Consider the following 26,588-nt stretch of genomic DNA (forward strand, 5'->3'; position numbering starts at 1 on the left):
AAGACAAGTCTATTGCACGCTTTACTTGATAATGTATCTACTGTCCACAAATAAAAAAAAATAATTATAATTATATTTATAGTAGAGGAAAGAAAATAAATATTATTTATTTTTATATTTATTATATAAAAATGACTTCCATGATATATATATATATTATATATATATATATATATATATATATAGCAATTTAGAATGTATCCGTAATTGAGAATAACAAATTAGTGATAAATAAGCATATATAATTGTAAAAGTTTTTGGTTTTGGTTACAAGAAAAAGAAGACTCTTTTAAATCCTTTCTTCTTTCATAAATGGATTTATTACATTATTATCATCACAAGCATTTCATTCTCTTTCTTTCTCTTTATTTTTTTTTAAAAAGGAATTTTACAATTAGAATAGAATTTCTCTATTTCACTACTATTTGTTTAAATCTAATTTTTACTCTCAAAACAAAGTTGCTTATTAAATATGATTTAGTGCTTTAAAAATTATTAAATTAATGTGTTTTTAAAATATTTTTATAATTTTAATATATTAGTATTAAAATTAAAAGAGATAAAAATCATTTTTATATTTTTTTTGTTAAAAAAATCTCGACACGGTACCGGACACTACTCCAATCCAGCAAAAAAAACTGCAATCCAAGACACACAAGGACATATTGGTCATTTGAGCTCTCAGAGTCAGAAAAGGACAATGTTAAATTATAAGAAGCTTTGACTTGTCGATTTCAATCACCATCTTGATGTGGCCAATGAGGGAGTGCCATGTGCAATAGAGCTTCAATGAGACAGCTCACTGTAACGATGACCACACAAGCACACACATGAACCCTACCTTCCTTAACCCAAACGGCTCGCAACCGACCACGTTTATATCAATCAAAATCATGCTGCAACTCCCAAACCCCATATTTCTAGTCCCCACACACATGCCCTTGCACTAACTCTCACACAATATCACACCAATACACATCCTCTTATATCACCCCAAATCTCTCCCTTTCCTTCCATACCTCTCACCAGATCAAACAAAAAAGAGATATACAGTGCTGTTTACGAGCATGTACTCTGCTAGTGACCAGATGATGTTTCAATGCCCTCCCAGGCCATTGCCAATGGAGAGAAAATGGAAATCCAACATCGAAGTTGCTCCAAATTGCCCTCGCTGTGCTTCTCCGAACACGAAATTCTGCTACTACAACAACTACAGCTTGTCACAGCCTAGGTATTTTTGTAAGGGTTGTAGAAGGTATTGGACTAAAGGAGGGTCGCTAAGAAATGTTCCTGTAGGTGGTGGTTGTCGCAAGTATCGCAGAGCGAGGTCCTCTAAGATCTCGCAGAATGAACGTGCTGCTGATTATAGTAGGGCTAATGAGACATTAGCTTGTTCCTCGAATAAAGACTCAGTGGCTCAACAAGATGGAGCCAATGGATCCGATATTGATCTAGCTGCTGTTTTCTCTAAGTTCTTGAATCAAGACTTGAGTTATGGGCCCGAGTTTATTGGTGAAGAATTGCGCGATGAGGGCAGTGAGTTGGTTAATATATCGAATTCTTCAACCCCAATATCAGACAGCTACCAAAATGATCCGATGATGGAAAGCCTGAAGCGGTCTGATCTGGCCCAAGAATCCAATTTACCTGAAGGGAGATCTCAGGTGCTTGTAGGAGAGAATCAACAAATTGAAGAGGAGAGATTTCAAGAACTCATCGAAAGGCAAGACATGAATGCATTTGGGTTGCAAAATTTACTGATCGATGAAATTGTGCAAGATGCTCTGTGGTCAGATGATGCGACCTTGCCTAATGTTCCTAACTGGCAACCCATGGTACAATTGCAAGATTTTGATTCATTTTCAGTGGATGATCGTCTAAAGATTTCAGCCAATTTTACCAGCGACAACAATTGGAGCTCTTTTGATCTCTCGGGGTTTGAGGTTTTTCCAAGACCTTGATACATACTCTGCTATATATTAACCTTTTTCGATTTTGTATTTTATGATCTTGCTCTTCTTTAAAGAAGCAAAATTCACTGTTGAATACCCATGAAAATGAAAGATTATGGCATGGACATCATTGCACAAGGACTGAGAATGAAATGAAAAGATATTAGAGATATTTACTTTGTTTCCTCTCTGTTATTGATTTGGCTGTAATGGACGACGAAAATAATTTTGCAGTGTCGAAACGGGAGTTCGAAAAGTAGAGTTCTATAATTAAACCAGCATTGTATCCTACATGGAGGAATAATTTATACGTGGCTTAAAGAGAACTGTACATGCACAGTTATTAAAGCCTGAGGAGCTGACCCAAAATCTTCTTTAGACTGGGTTTTATTTTAAAGATTTGGTTTCATTTTTACATTGACCTGATTAAATTAATGTGATTTTACAAGTTAGATTTTGTAGATGGATCTATTCAAGTCAAAATCAATACTTTTTTAAAAAAAAATATTAAAACAATATTATTTTAAACAAATCATAAAATTAAGTTAACTATTAACCCGACAACTCATATCCTAGACCAGGTAATATCTCAAAGTCGATTGGGCTGAGAAAATAATATACTCTAGAAAATGGACCGAGGAAAAAAAAAAAAAAGCTTTGCCCCAGCAAAAATCATACCCTAAACTAGTGCAGATCTCAAGTCAATTGGGCCAAAAAAAATACCCTAGAAAACGGGCCGATGAAGAAAAAAGCATTGCCCCAGCAAAAACAAGCGATTGCCTATATTATTTTGCAGAAATCATTTTCCCCTGTGTCAATCAAAATTCTTTTTTGATTCTTAGTTTTTTACATTCGTGCTTAGTTAATAACGTTAGGAGGAAGGAAAAGTCGGACTGAATCTGACAATCACAGTAAGATACTAAACAAGTCCATCTCTTACCTGAAATATAAACAAGTTCAGTTCCTTGTATGAAAGAGTTAGAAGTTCATTGGTTTCCGGGGAGGATATAGCCGCGTATATATCTTCTTCACGGAGGCGTTCTTCTTATTTCTCTAATTTGTTGCCCTTTTTGCAATATTGGAGGAATCAGTTGATCATCATCTTGTACACTATTCTATTTGGAAGATTTGGCTCGGTTCTGTGAATGGTGGGTTTCAGATTTTGTGTGGTTCTGCTGATGGTATAATTAAATGTTCTAATCAAAAGGTTTATCCTCCTTGGATAAACCAGGGCCTGCTGGAATTGGCGGAGTATTGAGAGATGATGCTGATTTGTTTTGATCATATAGAGTACTGGTTTTCTGTCTTGTCTTTAATTCCATGGTATCTTGGTGTTGGGGTGTGTGTTTTCGAGTCCCTGCTGTTCTCTGTTCTTGTGTTCCATTCACTTTTTTTTTTTTTTTTTTGTGCTAATAATATTTGGTGTATTGATTTTATAAATTAACTATAAATCTAAAATGCGTGTGGGAATTTAACGTGAAAAATGAACTTATATCCCCTCACATTGTATTTCTGGCCGGCCAGTTCACAAGTTTTTTTTTATTTTTTTTTAATTTGACCCTTATTGATAAAATTATCGGTCAATTTATTTTGTCGTATGGTGTAATTGAAATATATGGGACCATAGTGAAAAACACGAGGGAATGAATGGCTTTAACAAAATTTGAGTGAGATGTTTACTGTAGTCTCCATATTTTTTCATATTATAAATATTAGATCCTTTTAGTTTTCAAAATTTAAGAGCAAAATCAATTTTAATGCCAAACTTTATTTTTATTATTTTTAAATTTATAATTTAAAAAAGATGAGAGAAAATTATCAAAATTCAGCACTAGAAGGAGTAAATCTTTGTTAGCACCGATTCTATCCATAAAAATAGTTAATATTAATGTCAAATTGTTTTATTTGATGAGAGGAGTTTATATTAGATGTTTTACCATGAAATTCCCTAGAAAAATATATTTGAGCTAGGTAAGATTTTTAATTTTGGGTTTTGAGATGTTTTTTTATGCTATTAATGGGTTTATCAAGTTACTTAAGATGTTTTCTAGGTATTATATGTAAAATACAAATTGAAAAATCAGATTTTGGATCGAAAACATTTCTCCCCTGATGAAATTAGACAATATCAGATAACGTGTCGTTTGATTAATTTGTTTTAAAAAACAATTAGGGCAGACATCCACCCCATCAAATTTTTTTAAAAAAAATTTAAGGGTCCAACCACACGATCCTGCTCTTACAAGCATCAACGCGAGCCCTTACTAGATAGACTAAGCTTAACAACACCTAGCTTTTTCCTCCTTTTTTAAGAATATTTTTTAATTAATGCTTTTTATATGTGTTTTTTCAAAATAATTTTAAAATTTATATTTAAATTAATACTCACTCTCTCTTTTATTTTGTTAATTTAGACTCTTTTAAATAACAATTATTTTTTAGTTATTCTATATGCATTTAATTTTTTTAAGAAATTTTTTAATTCATCTATAATTTTTTTATGTTTTATATAAATGAAATTTATTTTAAGAAATTAAAAATATTTATTTTCAGATAATATTTTTAATATGTGTAACTTTACATAATATTTTTTTCCTTTTATTTTATCTAATCATTTTCATGAGTTGTCTATTTTTATTATTATTCAATTAAATTAAAAATTAATTTTTATGAATAAATTTATTAAACATAACTTTATCAAAGATCTAGTTGCAATGTCAAATATTTTAGTCTATATCTAACTCCTAATTTTTTTAATTATCATCTTTATTTATTGTTAATGAATTTTTAGTTATTTACTAAAACATATGATTCTGAATTTATTTTATTAAATATACATATTTTTTTTCATTTTATTTTTTATATAAAAAATACGTTAAAAAACTTTTTTTTTTTTTAGAAAAAAAAAATCCTACCTCACGGCGTGTCAAACACACAAACCCACGCAGAACATCTTATAATACCCTGTAGAGATAGTACGGGTAAAAAATAATCATAATTAGATAAGGTTATTTGGCGATTCATTAAGTGATTTTACGAGCTAATTAACTAGCACTAACATCTTTTGTCAAAAATATTTTTCTGGTAAACCTAAGATTAGTTGGCAAAAAAAATAGTTATCAAAGCAGTTATCCAAATTAAAAATTTTATCCCCAAAGTATTAAAATTCTTCTATTGGGTTTGCTATTAAAGATTTTCCAATTTTCAGACGGTACATGTCAAGAATTTTACAAAAACATATTATTGTATAGCATATGCTATGCGATTTGTAACATAAATATCTACGAACTAGAGTTTGTAAAACTAAATAAAAAAAATGGTTCGTCGTTTAATCTGGCGTATATCCTAGTTTTTGGAAAAAAATATTTAGTTTTCATTTAAAAAATAGCATGTACAAAATTGAAAAATATGAAATAATTAAAAAAAATTTAAGAAAATAAATATCCCTCTTGCACTTCACAATCAAATAAGATTTTTCAAGCAACTAGAAAATTATCCTCTAGTGACATATTAATTAATTTGTTTGTTTTTCTTACAGAGAATTAATTTAACCAACAATCCTATAGATTATATAATACACGATGCTTCCGAATTTGATGTCTTGAATCTGCCACTGCATATAGATCACGGCAAGATAATGGATCCATATCGAGTTAAATAACTTCGAATATCCTCCAAATATCTCCAAAACCATCTTTATTATTCGTTCAATTTCGATAGCAGCTCTGCAAAAGAAATTATGAGAAGTTAGTCACTGTCATTTTCTTTTTCTCCTTTTCCTACTAATCTTTAGAAATTAATATCCTCTACTAACTTCTTTCCATGGGAAAAAAAAAAAAAAAAAAACTAGTTCTCTTTTCATTTTTTCCCTGCATCCTTTTGTAATTTATCAGTTTGTTCATAGGTTGACGTAATCAAGAAAAAAGAGAAAATTAGAATCTTTAAAGAAGTTTTTACATTTTAATCTCAGATAAAATACGTTATAATAACCCTTTTACAATATTAAAGAAATATAAACTAATTCAAAAGTTTGAAACATAAGGAAAACCTTTCTCTTTATCCAAATTAATGCTCTTACTATTGAGGGAGTGAATTTAAAAGTAGTAAGAATATTTCTCGTACAAAAGGGGGTGTTTTGGAGGACATTTTTGTGAAATATTTTATTTTTTCTATTTAGTTTTTTGCACCTTTAAAAATTAGTATTGATTAAGTAATATTCCGGTAACATGTTTTTCAAGAGTATTTAAGCAACTGTAACATGTCATTAGTATTTGGAATAAATGTAAGAAAATTGAAGCATATAAATTGAAATAAATCTTCGAAAAAGTATAAATAATGATAATTTGTGTTTATCTCATCAAAGAACTTCTCCTTACCCCTGGTTTGATCTGGGAACATGTCAAATATGGTACTTGCTGCCTTCAAGAGTTTCTGCGAATTTACATAAGAAACAACATAAGAAACGCAGCTATATATGCGTGTGATTGTACAAATTAATGTAAAGAGAATGGAGAAATTACGAGGAAGTAAAAAATGATCAATTGCTCATACCAGCATAATGTCAATGTCAATGTCAACGTCTTCGCCTTGTTCTTTCACTACTGTGATTTTCCTACACATGTTCATAGTCTTCCTTGGTCAGTTGAGAATCTTAAATTAACGCGTGAAAGTTCTTAATCACCTGAGTTTTTTTTTCTTTAAAAAAAAAACTTGGAATTTAGAGAGGGAAAAAAAATGCAAATAGAGATAATGGGGCTATTTCATTTGCTCTCTTATGTTTGCTTGGACGGCCCATTTTATCTTGGCCATTGGAGCACAAATGGATCTCCATTTCTCGGCATTCTTTCCGACCCATCTTAAAACTATATCCGTGCTTATGAAGTGAAATCTCCTTCAAGATTACTAGTTCTGATCAGTTTACAAATCGATCTGCCGTTCCTTGAGACCATCGAGAAATTCAATTCAAACAATAAGATCCCTTCCTTCCAGATTAACTGGTACAGATTACCATCATACTAAAACATGGAGTCAAAAAAATATAATATTTCAATCAAATTATTGCGCACCTGATCAAGTTTTTTTCGTCAAGCTCCTCGCATTCAAAGTAAGTGCAAAAACTGGTGAAGGGTATAACTTGATTGTCCCACTCTGAAAAGGAACAAAATAGTTTCACAGTTGAATCTAGCTTGCTACACAATCAAAAACCACGCACGCGCGCGCGTTCATATAGATATAGATATATTTCCAAGAGGTCAAGGTAAAAGAAAAGCTGTTGTATCTAAATGGTAAAATCTAACTATTGAATTGAATTTGAGTAATTGAAAAGAGCTTGTGGCCGTGGCGTTCACCTAGATGCAAGAAAGCAGTTGCAGCCTGCAATTCATTCTTACGCCCGCTTTCCATCTTGAAACGAATATTAGGCCCCATTGCCATCATTACCTTCCGAAGAAATTGTATGATACTCTGTACATGGCCAGCCTAAACTGTTAACATTCAGGGATGTTGTGATATATTGAAAGTCAAATAAAATAGATTGCGAGACTCGTTCTGACTCGATTCATTTAGGTCTATAGATACAAAATACAAGCTTAATTAGTGCCCATGATCAAGAGCTAAAGAAGGAAAGAAATGTTGCAGAGTAAATACAGCAGAATATTTACAACATAGTGAAAATCTTCTGCATATTAAAATATTGAACCGTCGGTACTATAGTCGTTGTGAATTCCTTGATATACTTGCATTAAATTTCTACAATAAATCTTGACTGAGTATTTGAGGTAAAGATCTAGCACATTGTCACATCGAGAAAACGAACAGCTTGGAGAAAAGATGGAGTTGTACTAACCTGTTCTCCATCGAATGCAGTCTGAAAAATGAAGTCCTTAAACACGCAGTCAGACGAGAGAACATCCTCCAGTAATTGTTCGTCGGTTCTCGAATTGATGGCATAGAAGAACTTGTGGATCAGGATGTCAATATCATCAACGGAATCCGATGTGAAACCAGGTGCACAATCACCGCACCGCAGTTTCCAATGATCCTCTTTGTTCTTTGCTGCAACATTTAGTTGCCTCTTTGTTGCTAATGATTGTTGAGGAAATGTGAACTTGGGGATAGGAGAATGGACATTACTGGTGACTACTAGGTTGCTCAAATGCCTTGCATTAGCAATATTATTTGGCTGGACTGCAGAAAATTTGCTATTCAGGGTTTTTCTAAGACTAATGCCAGCACCTAAATTGTAATGAATCATAGATGCCATGACTCAGTGTAAGAAACTGAAGATGTACGACAAGCTCGGACAGATAGAGATATATATAGAGGGAAATGGAAGTAAATGTCATTTTTTTAATCGCTTGATAGAGGGGCTTGGCATCTAGCCTCGCGGCATTCCAAGATTGCTAGTGAGGCAAAGCAGATGCTATTCCTTTCCTTTCGTCATGTGAAAATAGGTGTAATAGCAACGCAAACAGAGAAAGTCAAAGATTAGCATGTATCATGATTGTACAATTAGGGTGCGTTTGGTGAGTACATACAACACGAGATGAAATCAGAATTGCTTTTTATAAATCATATTCCTTGCGTACACCAAGGTCCAAACAATAGGGAAACGATGATGCCATTCTCTAAGTTTACAACACCACTTTCTATTACAAGCTTTGTGAGGGTAATGAGCTTAATATACACTGGTGAAGTGATGTTATAATGGGGGACAAGATGTTACTCGGAATCTCTTTTTCACAACGTGTAAAATCACCTTGACAAAGGGTGAAAAGAAGAAGAAGAAGAAGAAGCACCATCCATCTTTCTGTAAGAACAACCGGGGACCCAAGGCCTGAATCTCGCACTAGAAAAAGAAGCTAGCAGCCACGATTAATTTGGTTTAAACAGGCACAGGAGTAGTTAAGCCCATAAGGATTTAGTTTCTGGGCTTAGGGCGTGCTGCCTTCTAATCTTATCTTTGATATTTGATATATTCAAGTTGTGGATTCTACACAAATATTTGTTAGAACTTCCAGAGAGCAGAAAACAAATAAGTATAGTGATACAAGGCCAAGAGTCGAAAATGTAAGTAGATACGCTGAAAACAAGTTATAGTTGACGAAAACGTCTGTACTGTTGCAACTGCCTTGATCTGTGTTTTAGATCAACTGAAGTTCCCTGACAGCCGCCAGCTCTGGAAGAACTCCTTCTGATTGATCTTTTAACTGTTATTACTTCCATGTGTTTTGTGAGTATTACAACTTGTATCGTGGCCCGCATGTATAACACCAAGAGATTGTAGCTCTGTTTTTTATCCAACAAAAAAAAATTGTTTGCTTAGTTAAATAGCTCCTGTTTTTTGTATTCTATCCAATGCAAAATTGCTTTTTAAATTTTGGTTTTGCAGAAACTAAAAATCAGCAAAATTAAACACAAAACAAAATAGTTTTTTTTTTTAAAAAAAAACCTTTATCCAAAAACAACTTGCAAAATTCATAGTTTAAATAATGAAATTGAGATAAATTAATAAAAAAAATACAAAGGTAACCACAAAACAATTATTTTAAACGATGTAGATGATAAAATCACAAAATATAATGAGGAAAAAAAATTCATAACCATATTAATACTTAAAACTTGTGATCTATGTCATTAAATTAAAAGGATTACAAATGAAAAAACCTTGAAGCTCAATCCCAAATAAATCAAACATTGAAGGATGCATTTAGGAAAAAACCAATCACATAAAAAAAAATTAATTAAAAAATAAGGGTGGAAACCAAAATAAAAAATAGATTTGAGGGCATTTAAAAATTTAATTGCAAGGTTAAACAGAAAGAAAAAAAAAATTAACAAAAGGAAAAAAAAACAAATTAAAAGAATGAAGGATAAATTAAAAAAAACAACATAAATTTTGATTAAAGGATGAAATGGAATACTAATAAAAATTTAACAAAAGATCCATGGGTAAAAAAGATAAATAAAAAGAATAAGGACCGAATTGACAAAAATAATATATGACAAATTGTAATTTAAAAACTAAATTGAAAACATAATTTTTTTTCTAAAAAGGTCAAAGATGAAAATAAGCAATAAAAAATATAAGTACTGAAATTGAAAAACCAAAAAAAAAAAAAAAGACAAAAATACACTTTAACCATAAGAGAGAGAAAAGTAGGAAGAAGAAAGAAGAAATGACCACCATTGACAAATCATCGGACCACCACCGACACGCTCCACACTAGGAGAAAGAGCACATGACGGCGCTTCAGGTGACACTGTAAAAGGTTATTTTTGAACAAATGATAGCATTGCACGCACCGTCAAAAAAGCGTGGATGCCACCAACACTTGGCACGTGAAAAAGATGCACCGATAGCTTTTCAAAATGTAATATTAAAAATACATGTCAAATTACTAAAAAGCCCCCTCATAACCTTGTAAATAACAAATAAATCAATATAAAAGTACCAAAACACCCTTAAATGCATAGAAGCTATTTTATCCTATCTCATAGCAAAAAAGTATTTTACTTATTATAATGTAAAAAAAAAAAATACCCATTGTTTAAAGGGTTTAAATTTCGTTTATCTTGGGAGTAGAAGAATATTTTTACTGTATAAAACAATTTATAAAAACAATAATACTTATGCTCAATCTTTTAATAACAAGTTGACTAGCCTAAAAAAACTAAAATACCCTCCTATCCCAACCTTTCAATTTTTCCACCCAGAAACGCAAATATAAATTTACTGTAATAATCCATAATAAACTATATCTATTACTGCAATGAATTTACCATGCGATTTTACAGTTTTGCTTAAAAGGAATGGTACCTGATGCATTTCACTGGCCGGGACATTCTGTTTCGTTCACAGATTTGTTTTTTTTTTTTTTTTTTAACTTTCGGTGTCTAGAAGCTCAATTATTGTCCTATAATTTCCTACTTTTTTTAAGTGCAATTTACAAGCACTAGTTGTATTGATATTGTAGCTCCTCTGTATATATATTTTGTGTTTTTGCTATTTTTATGGCTTTGTTCCTTTGATTTCAATATATTCTTACATTTGATAAAAAAAAAAGATATTGTAGCTCCTCTGTAGAGGTGACCCCAAGTTCAAATTACTCATCATGTAATCATATTTATTTTATAATATTATTTTTTTTATTTTTACTTTCATTTATAAATCAAATTCCTATTCTTTCTTAAATAAATAACAAATTGTCATTGCCCTCTTCCAAAGTGCCGTTACATGTCAATTAAAAAATAGTAAATTGTTTTATATAAGATCTGAAATAATTATTTTTTACACAATAAAACTTCTTCGATATATAGTAGTGTTGCTATTTCTACTTTTCCCTTTTTTAAAAAACAAATCCGATAATTTCTCTAGAAAAGAATGATGGGTCGTATCAAAGGACCAATCCAAATAATAAAATAGGGCAAAAAAGTTAGACCACTAGCGATGGTTGGGAGGGATCACTTGCCCCACCTTCCACAGCTTATTTCAGCCATTTTTTTGAACAAAAAACTTATTCCAGGCATGGGCCATATTATCCCTTCACAATTAATTAATCTAGCTTACTTTCCTTCTTCAAATCAGGTCACTAGACATCTATGCAAGACCCACATGAATGAGAGTTCCTTTTCCTCCTCCTTTTTTTATTTGTTTGTTCTCTTATATTTCTAAGTTATTTCCCTTCATGTCTTCTTGTTGGGCCATCGCTTGATTTTGGAGCTAAATTATGTGACACATATCTAGCAAAGATTTGGTAGTTGGAAGTTACGATGTTCATTGTGGTTTCCCTTACAAACTTATCCATAAATTGATAGCAGAAAAGATTTGCTTAGGTTATTTTACAAATGAAGGGCACAATGCAATATTCCGATATGTGAAAGACCCACTCACTATAAAGCATTTTCGTGTATTTTGACAACTTTCTTGAAAAAAAAAATGAAAATCTTGAGCAGCATCCATTTACCCAGTAACTTCTCCTATTGGATGTAAACAAATATTGAATGGAATAAATTTTTAAAGCTATATTATTGTAAATTTATAATAGGAATCGGTCATTGTCGTTGTCGTTGTCGTTGTCATCTTTAAAAGTTATGATAAGTACATTACTTTAATTATCCAAACTATTATCCCTAAGTATCCTGAGATTTTAAAATGAACAAATTCCCTTTTAACGAGAAGGTATTACTTTATAAACTATTGATCAGTTGAATCTATTTTTCTCTTTACCCATTTAAGACACATGTTTTAGCGCATTAGATTCAAATCCAAGTCTAGCTCAAATTTAAGAACATAATCTAATTTATATATTTAAAGAGAATTTTTGCCAGATAATCTGTTTTTCATTTCTTTTCTTTTCCTTTTTTACTATGACTTTTCTTTTAAAAATACAAAGGAATTCAACTCTATCTAAATTTAATCTTTTGAGTTTTAAAAAGGATATGAAGAAACATATAAATATCTCTCTCTTTTATTGTTTACAAGATCTGATAGTTAATGTATTAAAGAAGTGTTTGTGGATTTTGATATGTATATATTGATTCGATAATTCGATAATTTAAGAGGTTTAATTGATGTTTTAGGATATTAAATTGATTTTAAAATCATTTGATATAAAATCTAGAATTTTTAAATTCTAAGAATATATATAATTTTGAAAGACAAACAGATTAAGATTATAGAATCTTGATCAATCGGTTAGCTTGATGGTGGTTGTCGATCAGTTGGTCTGAACTAGTCGACCTACTAGCCTATAATGGTGGTTGACCAGTTGGTTATTTTGATTGACCGATTGATCTAATAGTGAGGTTTGATCAATTCTTTTTAGTTTGATCAGTTTGAGAGATACTGAGAATCAATTAAATAAATTTGTTTTGGTTTTGTAATTACATTTTGGTTTTTATTATTAGAGTTGAAATCTACTATATTATTTGTTACAAGTTGTTTTTGAGTAATTTATATTTATTATAGGTTATGTTGATATTCTTTTTAGCGATCATATGTAGTTTATATAAAACCATTATTATATAAATGCATCCTAATGTATTTTACACACACACACCCCATTGAGTAAAATTCTAGTTGAGCACCTGCTACTATTATTCATATGAACGCTGTCATTGTCGGGCAGACATTGGATTGACTCATATATAAAGGTCATTAAGATAGCAGGAAGCAATTTATTTGCTTCGAGTGGTCCAAAAAAGAGATAATTTCCACAGTTTCCAGATTATGGTATGTTTGCACATAGATCCACGCTATAATCCCATATATAATTATGACGAGACAACCAATAATTATAAGATGTTCAAGTGGCACACCATAGCTAGCTTTAATGAGTGAGACGATGGCATGAATTGACTCTCCAATTAAAAGAATTGCAGCCCAAACTGTAATTTTTATTCATCCCCAATGCAATATTACCACGACGATAACGCATGGGAAATAAAGAAGACGTAAGGCAAGCTTTACACCCAAGATTAATGGAAATTTAAACAAGCAATGTCCACAGGAGACTTAGGTGTCAGAACAGAAGCATTAAGGCCATAAATTAATTAAAATGAAGAGCTTATTAACAAACGAGGGAGGCAGTTTGCACGGGAACAGACACCAAAGTCGAGCTATCTTCTCTGTTATTAGTCCATTAGGTCCGTGAGAAGGTTCATGCACGGGAACAGACATGGGTTCTGTCCGAATGAGGCAAGGATCCGAACACCTTTTCTTTTTTTAATCCCATATAAACTGACATGGAGAGCTTACCATATATAATTATATTTGAGAAGAGGTTGTGGTGTCCGCCTCCTTTTGCTGCTTGTCCCTTTCTGTATTGTAAGTGCATCTTAACTCGAGAAGATGAACAATCATTGTAAGAGAACCACTGAAAATGAAAATCTGATATCAGACATTTATCCTACACATATAAGGAAATTTTAACAGACATGATCACCATGTATTTTCTTTAGATATGAACCTCACCGATCCCTGGGCCGATGTAAGAATCAATTCTAATGAAATAACATTAAGGTACGTGCAAGCGAAATGATCTACCTATGTAGTCTTAATCACAAAAATGTCTTGTTTAACTTTTCAAGTTATTTTCACCATAATTTATGACAAAAACTTCAAAGAATACGAGTTCATATATAATACAATGACATCATTTTCGCTCCTTAAATTTATCTGTTGAACATGTTTCTAGATTAAGATTCCATTTAGCTAGCATCCTGTTGTCATGCAGCATCATGGAACTAGATAAAATTTGAACAGTCTCAAAGTACCAAGTTTTTCATAGTTGGTGTTTAAGATTAACACTTGTGAAATTGTTTGAGGTAATTAAGGGATTAAATTATCAAGCAAGGTTTCTCTTTTCCGCTTGAAACTTACATAAATTAATACTATTTTGTATTTAGTTTTATTAATTAGGATAGAGTTGATGATTATTAAAAAATTATCTATTAAATAATAATTTTAAATATAATTTATATTATTTCAAATTACTCTCACGCAGTAAAATTTGGAGAAAGACAAGCAAGAAGGCCCAAAACATGACCTGGAAGCTAGAATTGTACTGTATCTGTACCCATCCACTCCAATACAAAATTACAAACACACCGAGTTGTCATTAGAAGAGCAGAGGATTTCTAGTCTACAGACAGGGAGTAAATGTGGAATAAAGCAAGGGCATTTTAATACTCCACGGTCATAAAAGAACACAAATAAGAATTTGAGAGACTGGTGTGCTATAATTAAATGAGATTGCACAGTAGCAGGGAGTACTAACCTCATGATGTCAAGCAACGCAATCACCATTTTTCTCTTGTTTCTTAACATCTCTATCTTTCCAGCCATCTCTGCCTTGAACCAAGAAGGTCATTGTCTACTTTCATGGCTTTCAACCTTTAATTCTTCTCTTTCAGCTACTTTCTTCTCAACATGGGATCCAAGCCACAAAAATCCATGCAAATGGGATTATGTTAGATGTTCTAGTAATGGTTTTGTCTCGGGAATAACAATCACTTCCATCAACCTTCCTACCAGCTTCCCTACCCAGCTACTCTCCTTTAACCATCTCACAACTCTCGTCCTTTCAAATGCAAATCTCACTGGAGAAATTCCACGGTCGATAGGAAACCTGTCCTCGCTGAGCACCTTAGACCTCAGTTTCAATTCTTTGACTGGAGACATCCCAGCAGAAATTGGGAGACTATCTCAATTGAAGTTACTTGCTCTGAATACAAATTCATTACATGGTGAGATTCCAAAAGAAATAGGAAACTGTTCAAGGCTTAGACAGCTGGAACTGTTTGATAACCAGCTCTCCGGAAAGATTCCTGCAGAAATAGGCCAATTGTTAGCTTTGAAGACCTTTCGTGCAGGTGGTAACCCGGGAATTTATGGCGAAATCCCAATGCAGATATCCAACTGCAAAGAACTACTCTTTTTGGGCCTTGCAGATACTGGGATTTCAGGACAGATTCCAAGTATTTTAGGAGAACTGAAGCATCTTGAGACTCTTTCGGTCTACACAGCTAAACTTACAGGCAGCATTCCAGCAGATATTGGCAACTGCTCAGCGATGGAGCATCTCTATCTGTACGGAAACCAAATTTCAGGCAGGATTCCTGATGAATTGGCTTCGTTGACAAATCTCAAGAGGTTGTTGTTATGGCAGAACAATCTAACCGGGAGCATTCCAGATGCTCTAGGCAATTGTTTAGCTTTGGAAGTTATTGATCTCTCGATGAATTCTCTAAGTGGTCAGATTCCTGGGTCTCTTGCCAATTTGGCTGCATTGGAGGAGCTTCTTTTATCAGACAATTACCTTACAGGAGAAATCCCGCCTTTTGTTGGCAACTTTTTTGGCCTGAAGCAGCTTGAACTGGATAACAACAGATTCACTGGCGAGATTCCACCCGCCATTGGCCAACTGAAGGAGCTTTTAATTTTTTTTGCATGGCAGAACCAGCTCCATGGAAGCATACCTGCTCAACTAGCCAAGTGTGAGAAACTTCAAGCGTTGGATCTTTCACACAATTTCCTTACTGGCTCAATTCCACATTCTCTGTTCCATCTCAAGAACTTAAGTCAATTGCTTCTGATATCAAATGGATTTTCAGGTGAAATCCCACCAGATATTGGTAATTGCATTGGTTTGATCCGTTTACGATTAGGATCAAACAACTTTACTGGTCAACTTCCCCCAGAAATAGGTCTCTTACATAGATTGAGCTTCCTCGAATTGTCAGATAATCAATTTACTGGAGAAATCCCTCCAGAGATTGGTAACTGCACTCAGCTAGAAATGGTTGATTTGCACAGCAATAGGCTCCATGGAACCATTCCCACATCTGTCGAGTTTCTTGTTAGTCTAAACGTATTAGACCTTTCCAAGAACTCTATCGCAGGATCCGTACCTGATAACTTAGGCATGCTTACATCCTTAAACAAACTGGTAATCAGTGAAAACTACATTACTGGTTCTATCCCGAAGTCACTTGGCCTGTGTAGGGATCTGCAGCTGTTAGATATGAGCAGCAACAGACTCACTGGTTCAATCCCAGATGAGATAGGTGGATTGCAAGGGCTAGACATCCTCTTGAATTTTAGTAGGAATTCTCTAACGGGCTCTGTTCCTGAAAGCTTTGCGCATCTCTCAAATCTTGCCAACCTAGATCTCTCGCACAACATGCTCACAGGAACGCTGACAGTCCTAGGCAGTCTTGACAATCTTGTTTCTCTCAATGTCTCGCACAACAACTTTTCAGGTTTGCTTCCTGATACCAAGCTCTTCCATGATCTCCCTGCCTCCGCATATGCTGGCAATCAAGAGCTCTGCATTAACAGAAACAAGTGTCACATGGATGGAAGTGACCATGGCAAGTACTCCACCAGAAACCTTGTTGTGTGCACTCTTCTCAGCGTAACAGTGACCTTGTTGATTGTGCTTCTTGGAGGACTTCTTTTTACCAGAATTCGTGGAGCTGCTTTTGGGAGGAAAGATGAAGAGGACAATTTGGAGTGGGATATCACCCCATTTCAAAAGCTTAACTTCTCGGTAAATGATATTGTGACAAAGCTCTCGGATTCAAACATTGTTGGGAAGGGTGTTTCAGGCATGGTTTATCGTGTCGAGACTCCGATGAAACAGGTCATTGCTGTGAAAAAGTTGTGGCCGCTGAAGAATGGTGAGTTTCCAGAGAGAGACTTGTTTTCTGCCGAGGTTAGAGCTCTTGGATCGATACGGCATAAAAATATAGTGAGGCTTCTAGGATGCTGTAACAATGGAAAAACTAGGTTGCTCTTATTTGACTACATCAGCAAGGGGAGTTTGGCTGGATTACTCCATGAGAAGGCATGCTTGGATTGGGATTCAAGATACAACATAATACTGGGGGCAGCTCATGGCTTGGCTTATCTTCATCATGATTGTATTCCTCCAATCGTACATCGTGACATCAAGACTAATAACATCTTGGTTGGACCACAGTTTGAAGCTTTTCTTGCAGATTTTGGGCTGGCAAAGCTTGTTGATTCTGAAGAATGTTCAAGAGTTTCTAATGTAGTTGCAGGTTCTTATGGGTACATTGCCCCAGGTGAATATAACGAGCACTTCCGTTTTCAGTAGTTTTAGTTTATCAACATTTTTTCACAGGAAAAAGTAATTCAAACGCTGTTGGTAACGTCCCCAACCTTCGTATTAATTTTCTTTTTCATGAAGAAAAATTAACGGTTTCTTTTACAGAAGAATTCTAGCATCAGTTTCGCAAATGGTTTTCTTTTGAACTCAAATCATCCCTGGAAAAATATAATTGGATCCGATCCTCCTCATCTTTGCTAGGGCTCACATGTTAAATCATTCCAAATACATTTCAAAGGTCACAAGTTCTGAATTTGCACTGCATTCAATAACTCCGAAAGTACTTAACCATCCTTCCATGTGTGAATGCAGAATGTGGATACCGTTTGAGAATCACAGAGAAAAGTGATGTGTACAGCTATGGTGTAGTGCTCCTAGAGGTTTTAACAGGGAAAGAACCTACTGATGACCGGATCCCTGAAGGTGTCCACATTGTCACATGGGTTAGCAAGGCACTCCGAGAAAGAAGAACAGAATTGACAACAATCCTAGACCCGCAACTTCTTTTGCGATCAGGTACACAACTCCAAGAAATGCTTCAGGTGCTTGGGGTGGCCCTCTTGTGTGTGAACCCTTCACCAGAAGAACGACCCACCATGAAAGATGTAACAGCGATGTTGAAGGAGATCAGACATGTAAATGAGGATTTTGAAAAACCAAACTATCGTGGCATGGAAGCGACTTCCAATCCAAATGCAGCAGTTCACTCCTCTAGTTTCTCCAGATCATCTGAACCTCTAATTAGATCACCTTCATAAATCCGTAGCTCTGTAAATCTTGCATTCAGTTCGTTGATTATTTTTTAAACAACAAAATAATTTGTATAGATTGATATATGCAGTACCACCAGGGTACAAGTTCTGTTTATTTTACCTAATACAAGTTTGGCTTCATTCAATTAGTGGGCGCGTTCCCTGTTCTTATTGTCATCTTTCTAAACAGAAGACGAGGCTATGAGTAAAAGATTGTTGTTCTACTTCCCAGCTTGCCAGTTCCGCCATCCTGTAGTTAACAATGAAAGAAAATGATTCTGATAGATCCTCTCAAGAAGTTCAGATTTTCCAGACATGCACTTAGATTCACTCAGATGTTCTCTATTCCAATTTCCTCCCTGTCAGAACATTCATAACTGCTAAGAGATGCATATGCCCCGCAACCAAGGAGACCAAAATGTCAGGGGAATAGTAGCCTATCTTCTACCCAAAATGGTGCCTTCTACGTTAGTTCTTTTTTCCCTGATAGCTAAAATTCGTTTATGAGAAACTAAAATGCCCCCCAGACTGTCATCTTAGCACCAGGAAGCTGCTTCCATGGACAGCAGGGTCACAGAAAGCAAACAATAATCAAAAGTGCTACAGTACAAATATATCAATTAGCATGGCCTTGTTATCAGAGGCAGTTTTCAGCTTGGGACCAACGTAAAAGGAAATTTAGCTATGGGGTTGTCTATAGGGATCCGGGCAACGGAAAAGCCATGGCAGTGACGATCTTGGTTGGCAGATGTCAATATGAAGCTTGAAATTATGGGGATGCGGAAGGACCACCGCCCCCATAAGACCATCCAAAAGAGATCCCATACGCTCCATGTTCCGGAAAGGATACATAGCTTTCTAGTCATGTGATCGCAAACCATATCAGGCCCACAGATAGCTGTAAGAACCCTATCAAGCTCTAATGGCTAAGAATGCAAGTAACCAGCAATATTAGTCATTAGTTAGTTAGTTCCATGGAGCTTTTCATGCACGCGATTCAAACCTCAATAATAACAGTAATGTTTCACTAATTTTATCTTCATTGTTTTCTTATATGCACGAACAAGCAATTTAAAAAAATTAAGAAAAAATAATGATCAATTATAATGGTTGGTGCTTCTAGTAGGCAAACGGTTTCCACAGCACACTTGGTAACATTAATAAATCAAATGAAAGGTGTAGCTCGCCACATATCAACTACTATAATACTGTTAAAGCATATTTATCGTCTGCTGTACGTGTTTCCAGTAATCATAAGAGTTAGTAATGTTTTAACCTGCTGCAGTACTTGTTAATACCAGTGAATTAATTCATAAATATAAACATGGAATGCTTGCTGCATCAAGATAATTCAAAGAATCATGACGCATAGTAACAGAACAGAATTTTGCCCTTCAACAGCACCGTGGCAACAGGAAACAACAGTGGAACAAAAAAATATGGCTGTATGTTCACAACATAATTAAATTGCACAACACAATAATATTATTAGAACATGCAAATTAATCTTGTAATGCAAAACAGTCCAAGAATAGAGACCATGCAAATCCTATTTTAGGATTCAAAAAATATCTGAAGGCAAATACCACCCAATTTATGTTACTAGTTATACAATATACTAAAAGAGATAAAAAAAATTTATTTACTATTCACCTTTTCACAATACACTATGAATTAGAGTAATATATATATATATTTTAATTCTCACTTTTGTCCTTAATCTTTTATTTTGCGCGAGTCAGTCATTGTAAGCCCAAATTAACTTCTTATTATATATTTTTTAAAGAGAAAAGGTTGAATTAAAAAACAAGGAACTGAAGTGAAAAGGATGAAGAGAATAGACAGCGAGTTTAAAGTTTATTGTGGAAGTTTATTTTTGCCTCTTATCTTTTTGAGATATTAGGTTAACAATTCCTATAATTGTGCAAAAATCTCATTTTGGTTTTGAAATTTATTTTCATCATTTTCAATCCTTTTTCGATCGGAGAAAAGAGAGGGAGCCACTAGATTTCAACGTAGAGAGAGAGAGAGAATTATTGTTGGTGATGATGTCGACCACCAAAACGGTCATTCTTTATGTCAAGATGTTCCACATAATAAGTGGGTTATAGTTAGGTTTTTGTAACTTGAAAACACTTAAAAAATATATGGAAGCTGTTTTAGTAAAAAAAATGAATCTTATTTTTGTAGCCATACCCGTGGCTGAATTCTGGACTTAACAGAGAAACACATCATTTTTTTTTTATTTTTTTTTTTTGGAGTTGTCCACCCCATTAAACTTGAAAAAAATAGAAGGCTTGCATGCGAGCTGTAGTTTCATGGGCAAGGCATTGGACCTAATTCTTTTTTTTAAAAAAAAAAAAAAAAGAGGTGATATTTTTACTTCATACCTTATTTTATATGAATTTTTAAAAATAATTTTTTGGTATATGATTTGATTAATACCCCTTCTTCGCTTATTTAGCCTTTTGTAGATTGTGATTACTTTTTTATAATAATAGGTGTGTTTAATTTTTAAAGAGGTCGGTATGATTTATATGTGAGTTTTTAAAAAAATTTAATATAGATTGAAGTTTTTTTAAAAAATGATTTTTTATAAGATTTTTAATGTGAAACCTTGCATAGAATTTTCTTTCTTTTATTTTTATTTAAGCAATTTGAAAAGTTAACAGGGATTGAAATCTTTTTTATCTTTTTTTTTTTTTAATTTCATCATTCAACGTTGTTTTTTAGTTTTTTTTTTGTTGTTGTTGCCTCATACTTTTATCATATTATGAAATTAATCAAGATTTAACCTGGTTATTAAATTTCTCTTACTTCTTTGAGGACATAATTGTCTCTTGAACGTTTTTCTTTCCGATTAAAAAAAATTGAAGCTCATATATTTTATGAATAGCATACAAATAAGATCATTGATATGTTTTATGAATATTGCACAAACTTTTGCATTGAATTGTTGTTATATTTTACCCTCTTTATTTGTTTTTGATATTTTATTTTCTAATCATATTATTAAATTAACAAAGTTTATTAACCTCATCCAATTTAATGACCAGAATCTTAAATTATTTTTTTTTGAAAAATATTTAAATTGTTTTGATATATTTTTTATAGTGAAAAAAAAATAGATAGACGCGTACTCTAGCATATGCCACTTAGGTAGTTTGTATCTAAATCCTTTAAAACTCTGTTTTTTTTTTTTTTAAGAAACGCAAGATATTCTACGTCAGCTTACACGTTCCAAGATATTTGGTGCCAGTGAAATTCAAAATTTAAAACATGATTGGAGCATTTTAACAAACCAATCACCTGAAGTCCTGAACAGGATTTTTTTTTTTTTTTTTTTGAATGTGAAGTTCAAGGAAACAGGAAGGAATGTGATGCAAGAACTAAAACAAACCTAATCAAGAGATATAAGTTGGACCCAAGCATACATCAGGGCCCCCTTATGACTTTCGTATCTAATTGCCCATCTGTTAAGCAACGATTTTGAGAACACTCATGCTTTCACCTACACAAACAATCAAGGGTATGTTTGCTACAAGGGATAGATTGGATAAAGTGAAAAGGTGAAGAGGTGAAAGGATAAACGAATTTTTTAAAAAAATTAATTTTATTTTAAATATTTTCATATCATAAATCATTTTAATTGCTAATATCAAAAATAAATTTAAAAACTATATTTTATCTAATCTTCTAGGTAATCATCACCCACATTAATTGGGCACCATAAAACCAACAAGAACGGTCACCGGAATTTTCCCTTTCCATTTTGCCATCAAAATAAAATTAGTTGCATCTCAAAAAATACACTCTTTTTTATTCATTTTTATTTTTAAATAAAAAATGTAAACCTATACAAGTCATGAAACATATCTCAATACAATAACTCATGTTAAACTAAACCTTGCGTCCTGCTCTTGGAAGACTCCAAAGATGAATTAGAACACTGGAGGCATAACAAAGAAACAGCAGCGGTGACAGAAAAAATTCATGATGCTATAGAATAATCGATAATAGGCTATCAATATCACAATGATTATGAATTCTCAGAAAGGAGACATAGCATACCATAGAACAAAATTCAGGCTTCTGGATTATGATCCTGAAACCCCACATGGAAGGTTACTTTGCCCCAGGATGCCATTTTATGCTGCATCCAACACTGTTTGGCAACAAGAATCCATCACTTTGGGCATCTTATTACAGAAAGAGAACTTAAAGACATCTAGGAAAGAAGAAAAACAAGATCCCATATACCTGGGTTTCTGAACTGGTGATACTGGCTGGCCACTAAGAACAGAGTCAATTGCAAGACTCAAGTCCCTGAACCAAATTATTAACAAGTGATTCAAAACATAAATACCTTTATCTTCTTTGAAATTGCAAGATTACATAAAATCAGTTCAAATTAAATTTGTAACTAAAAAAGCCAACCTTCCAGTGATAGGCACATTATTACTGGGTCTGGAATCATCATACTGGCCATGATACACCAGCTCAAATGGTCTCCGTCCATCCTATGGAATTAAATTAATTTAGTACCACTCTTGCGTGCACTGTCATGTTTGGTGCTTATGGCTCAATTCACAATGATATGACATTCCTGAATAGAAAGTTACGTTTTAAGGGTGTTGAGTGGTAGCAAAAAACAAGAGCATGATGACATGCTTGAAATGCCCTGTAAAACAATTACTGAAGGTCGTGAGTACCTTTTTAAATAGGAAGAACTCTGGTGTACAAACTGCTCCAAAGTCTCGAGCTACTTCTTGCAACTGCAGTCAAGCAATTTCAATCCAGATAAGTAATACATTTGTTCCAAAACAATAAAATAAGTTACATGTTTAGGGGGTGTTTGAGAGTTTGATAATGATTGCTTTTCGAAATGCTTTTCGCTCGAAAACACATCAAAATAATGTTTTTTTCATTTTTTAAAAATCATTTTTTATATTAACACATTAAAACAATCCAAAAACAAAAACAAAATTTAAGCAAAACAAAAATTCAAATTTTTAGAAAACATGGTTTTAACTATATTCCCAAACAAACACTTAATTTATGACATAATATTATTGCATCGACGTGAATATTAGAATTTCGATCCACCGCATTCTCTCTTTTGTAAGAATATACATTCTTGCATTTGTAACATTCATAGACTAGTATTTTTTTTTTCTCTCTTTCTTTTTTTTTAAAACCGGAGCCAGTAGTTTATTACTCAGGGATATTTCAAAACTTAATAATGACTAACTCTGTTCCACTATTGACAGAACGTAGAAGCTTTGCAACTCAATCAAAGAAAACAAAAAAAATAACTCAATACCATATCCTATGGGCTGGCTTTCATCCATCATCACCATCCAATTAATTATGATAAATAAACAAAAAGAAAAGCTCCGTCACAAATGTCCAATTCACCTCTTGTAATTGTACGCTTATTTCTTCTTTAGTCTCTCTTGGGAGAAACAAGAGCTGCCTATGAAAATACTATGAAACAATAGCATGCATAGTTGCTGCTGGCTACGTGAAGGCATAAAATAATTTCATGAAAAGTTGCTTTACCTTTTATCCATTTTAATCTCACTCCTTTGAAACAAACAGGAAATAGAAATAAAAAAAAAAAAAAAGAGAGAGAGAAGTGGAGTAGAAAAACTCAATAGTGTGGATCAGGTGGAGACAAGCATTAGCATACCTCATCATATAAATAAGGGAAAGGGTAATTAAGTATTTTGGCGTCCTCTGCCATCAACTCTGGTCCATCCTGTGAAGAACAATTACATTTTAGGTAAATCATACCACAACTTCAACACAGCTCTGATCTGAAAGAATGGGGTTTATTACGACCTGTGGATGAGTAGCTACTGAGTTTGAAGATATAGCTACAACTGCAAGTCCTTTCTGTAGCAGAACATAAATGAACTTCAATATGGTGTTTCTATAATCATTTGTTAAGTCATGGCATGTTCAATTGGAAATGAAGGAAACACATAAGAAGGAAATGGATTCAACTACCTTCATATAAAAATTTGTGAGCTTCACTATATCCTTCTTCAAGTGTTTAACGAAAGGGCAGTGATTGCAGATAAACATAACCTGCGCCACCAAACCCTTATCACACATAAAATAATTGCATATATTTTAAGTGAGATGAAACAATATCACAATTTCTCTTTCAAAGAGAAGCCACTTTGGGAAATATCCTAACTAAAGAACTGCATGACTACTGATAATTCATTTGCCAAGTTGGGACAATCAACTAAAGTTAACAGGCCAAGGGTTTCCATCCAAAACTCTAACAGCTGAAAGGCCCCCAAATATTACGGTCAAATTCATTCTCTTCTTCATTGTATTAAACTCGTACAATTCCAATATCAAACACAAACATCTTGCATTTTTTTAGCCTAAGCAACGTACAATTCCCAGCTAGCTTCACAATGATCAAGATTCTATTCTATAGCCCAGCGGACCAAACTTAACTAGTTTCTTCTCAAGCAACCTTCAATACTTTTATCACATTCTTCATGGCTGCAATCACCACTTTTGATCACTAAAATCGAAAAACTAAAATATTTCGTCTAGAATGGTCCAAACCATTAATCTACAAATAAATATTAAAACTCAATACAGGCATGCATAAAACATTCAAAAGAAAAAAAATAAAAAGGAATTTTGGCAAATTCTCACTACTTCAAACCACCGAATAACATTGAATTGAACTTTTATAGTTCACTCCAGCAACCATTACTAAGATAAAGCAATTAAGCTAACTTTTCCAATAGAAACCACAACATCAACAAAACAAGATTATCATATCTTAAACTTTGTTTTCCTTTCCCTCGATTTTACACATTACAAATTGGACACATATTCTACATTTATTCATCAGAAAGCAAAACGTTGTGGTTTGCTCAAAATATTGAAGAAACTACTTACCAGTAAAGCAGTATATGGCTCAAAATCTTCAAGTTTCCAAGTTGTCCCAGTTAGAGGCTCTGGCAACTATAGATTTTTATATAAATAAAAAGAACGAGTCATTAACAACAAACAGCCCCATGATTATTTGGCAATCCTACGATGAACCAAATTTATAAACATGGATGATACCTCGAAACTGGGAGCTCTAAACCCTAAGGAGACACCTTGTGACTCGGTTCTAGCAGCACGAACTTGAAGCTTCCTAGTATGTACAGTTTTGTTTATCGCACACTCGCGTTGCAGAGGATTAAGACCCATTTTCGAGGAATAAATCCATTTTGAGGAAACAATACTTGTGGTACTGATATTGGTTTTTGCTAGCGTGCGGGGGAGATGAGAAAATAAGCATGCGCGTGCGCCTCCTGCCATGGACGCCACACTCAGAGCAGTACAAGTGGTAGCCATGGCCGTGGCTGGGTCTCACTGATGATTGAGATTGATGGTGGTGGATTTTCTTCTTCGTTCTTTCTTGACCGTTCATATTGGCGTTCCAGTCTTCTCTGGAAAAGGGTAAAACAGTCATTTAAACTTGGAAAAGAGTGTGATTGTGATTTACAGTCGATCACAAAGGGTCATTGTGGTTTTTTCCTTGGAATAATTGGGGCTTCGGTGGGTTGATAGAAAGTATGGGCTTTAAGAAAGCCCAAGTTTCTGATAAAGATCCATGACTAGGTCCATTTACAATGTTGTTCGATTTTTTTCAATGCAAAATCTATTTTTCAATTTATTTTTTACCCAAAATATTTATAAAAACAAAAAAAAAAAGACAGACAACCCTTTAAGAAATAAAAGAAAAGTAAGATAGATGCAGGCACGCTGGGCTATTTGTTTTTAATGTCCATGAGCGGGCTTTTTTTTTATCTATTTTATTTTTAATTTAAAAGAAATTAATAAAACAAATAAAGTTAGTTGAGTTTATAATTCAAGTAATGGGTTTGAGGGTTTGATAGGCTAATTTGACATTAGACTATTATTTATTTTTATTTTTTTGTTTAATAATTTTTATTTCTTAATTTTTTAAAACAAAATATAATTTCATCATTTATTATCGATTTTTTTTATATATTTAACTTAAACCTAAAAGAATACAATTTCATATCTTATTATCAAAGATCTAACTTTTCTATTTTATTTTCACATGCCTATCACGATTTTTTTATTTAAAAAAACAAGCTTCATACAAAAAAATATCATGTTGATTGTTATATAATTAAATGAGAAATAGTCTTTGGGATAAAAACATTATTGAATTCTATGAAGTGTATAACTTTTAT

General features: G+C 33.3%; 4 protein-coding genes across 5 annotated transcripts; 2 read left to right on the forward strand and 2 right to left on the reverse strand.

Annotated features, from left to right (window-relative positions):
* The first annotated feature begins 925 nt into the window (after positions 1–925).
* LOC118031008 (dof zinc finger protein DOF1.2) lies at positions 926–2,147 on the forward strand. Its single transcript, XM_035035334.2, has one exon. The coding sequence runs from the start codon at positions 1,068–1,070 to the stop codon at positions 1,959–1,961; it is 894 nt and encodes a 297-aa protein (XP_034891225.1). The 5' UTR covers positions 926–1,067; the 3' UTR covers positions 1,962–2,147.
* A 3,232-nt stretch (positions 2,148–5,379) lies between these two features.
* Positions 5,380–8,248, reverse strand: LOC118030922 (uncharacterized). The gene is made up of 6 exons (XM_035035222.2): positions 7,798–8,248; positions 7,301–7,415; positions 7,019–7,100; positions 6,504–6,564; positions 6,329–6,383; positions 5,380–5,677 (listed from the first exon to the last, which is right to left on the reverse strand). The coding sequence occupies exons 1-6, from the start codon at positions 8,212–8,214 to the stop codon at positions 5,652–5,654; spliced, it is 756 nt and encodes a 251-aa protein (XP_034891113.1). The 5' UTR covers positions 8,215–8,248; the 3' UTR covers positions 5,380–5,651.
* Positions 8,249–14,660: 6,412 nt separating this feature from the next.
* LOC118030824 (uncharacterized) lies at positions 14,661–18,485 on the forward strand. Its single transcript, XM_035035152.2, has 2 exons — positions 14,661–17,543; positions 17,900–18,485. Exons 1-2 carry the CDS (start codon positions 14,735–14,737, stop codon positions 18,343–18,345), a joined length of 3,255 nt encoding a protein of 1,084 aa, XP_034891043.1. The 5' UTR covers positions 14,661–14,734; the 3' UTR covers positions 18,346–18,485.
* Positions 18,486–22,087: 3,602 nt separating this feature from the next.
* Positions 22,088–25,858, reverse strand: LOC118030725 (uncharacterized). 2 transcript variants are annotated; one of them, XR_004684385.2, is made up of 10 exons: positions 25,444–25,858; positions 25,273–25,338; positions 24,352–24,432; positions 24,184–24,237; positions 24,032–24,100; positions 23,052–23,114; positions 22,777–22,859; positions 22,600–22,665; positions 22,411–22,504; positions 22,088–22,288 (listed from the first exon to the last, which is right to left on the reverse strand). XR_004684385.2 is itself a non-coding variant. In XM_035034991.2 (9 exons), the coding sequence occupies exons 1-9, from the start codon at positions 25,717–25,719 to the stop codon at positions 22,465–22,467; spliced, it is 798 nt and encodes a 265-aa protein (XP_034890882.1). In that variant the 5' UTR covers positions 25,720–25,858; the 3' UTR covers positions 22,088–22,464. The 2 variants fall into 2 exon arrangements, 1 of the variants encoding a protein (XP_034890882.1); XM_035034991.2 differs by having other exon boundaries at positions 22,088–22,504.
* Between the last annotated feature and the right edge of the window lie 730 nt (positions 25,859–26,588).

This window comes from Populus alba, chromosome 14 (genome assembly GCF_005239225.2).
Source record: "Populus alba chromosome 14, ASM523922v2, whole genome shotgun sequence".
Classification (NCBI taxonomy): Eukaryota; Viridiplantae; Streptophyta; class Magnoliopsida; order Malpighiales; family Salicaceae; genus Populus; species Populus alba.

Bases quoted from the DNA above. Each gene is read 5' to 3' on its own strand.
- LOC118031008 (XM_035035334.2), top strand. From the start codon at position 1,068: ATGTACTCTGCTAGTGACCAGATGATGTTTCAATGCCCTCCCAGGCCA.
- LOC118030922 (XM_035035222.2), bottom strand. From the start codon at position 8,214: ATGGCATCTATGATTCATTACAATTTAGGTGCTGGCATTAGTCTTAGA. The intron at 6,384-6,503 runs GTATGAGCAATT...GTAAATTCGCAG, and splicing joins TTGACATTGACATTATGCTG to AAACTCTTGAAGGCAGCAAG. The intron at 5,678-6,328 runs GTAAGGAGAAGT...TTTCTTTTGCAG, and splicing joins GTTCCCAGATCAAACCAGGG to AGCTGCTATCGAAATTGAAC.
- LOC118030824 (XM_035035152.2), top strand. From the start codon at position 14,735: ATGATGTCAAGCAACGCAATCACCATTTTTCTCTTGTTTCTTAACATC. The intron at 17,544-17,899 runs GTGAATATAACG...GTGTGAATGCAG, and splicing joins TTATGGGTACATTGCCCCAG to AATGTGGATACCGTTTGAGA.
- LOC118030725 (XM_035034991.2), bottom strand. From the start codon at position 25,719: ATGGCTACCACTTGTACTGCTCTGAGTGTGGCGTCCATGGCAGGAGGC. The intron at 24,433-25,272 runs GTAAGTAGTTTC...TTGGTGGCGCAG, and splicing joins AGCCATATACTGCTTTACTG to GTTATGTTTATCTGCAATCA. The intron at 22,505-22,599 runs GTATATGGGATC...GTTGCCAAACAG, and splicing joins TCACCAGTTCAGAAACCCAG to TGTTGGATGCAGCATAAAAT.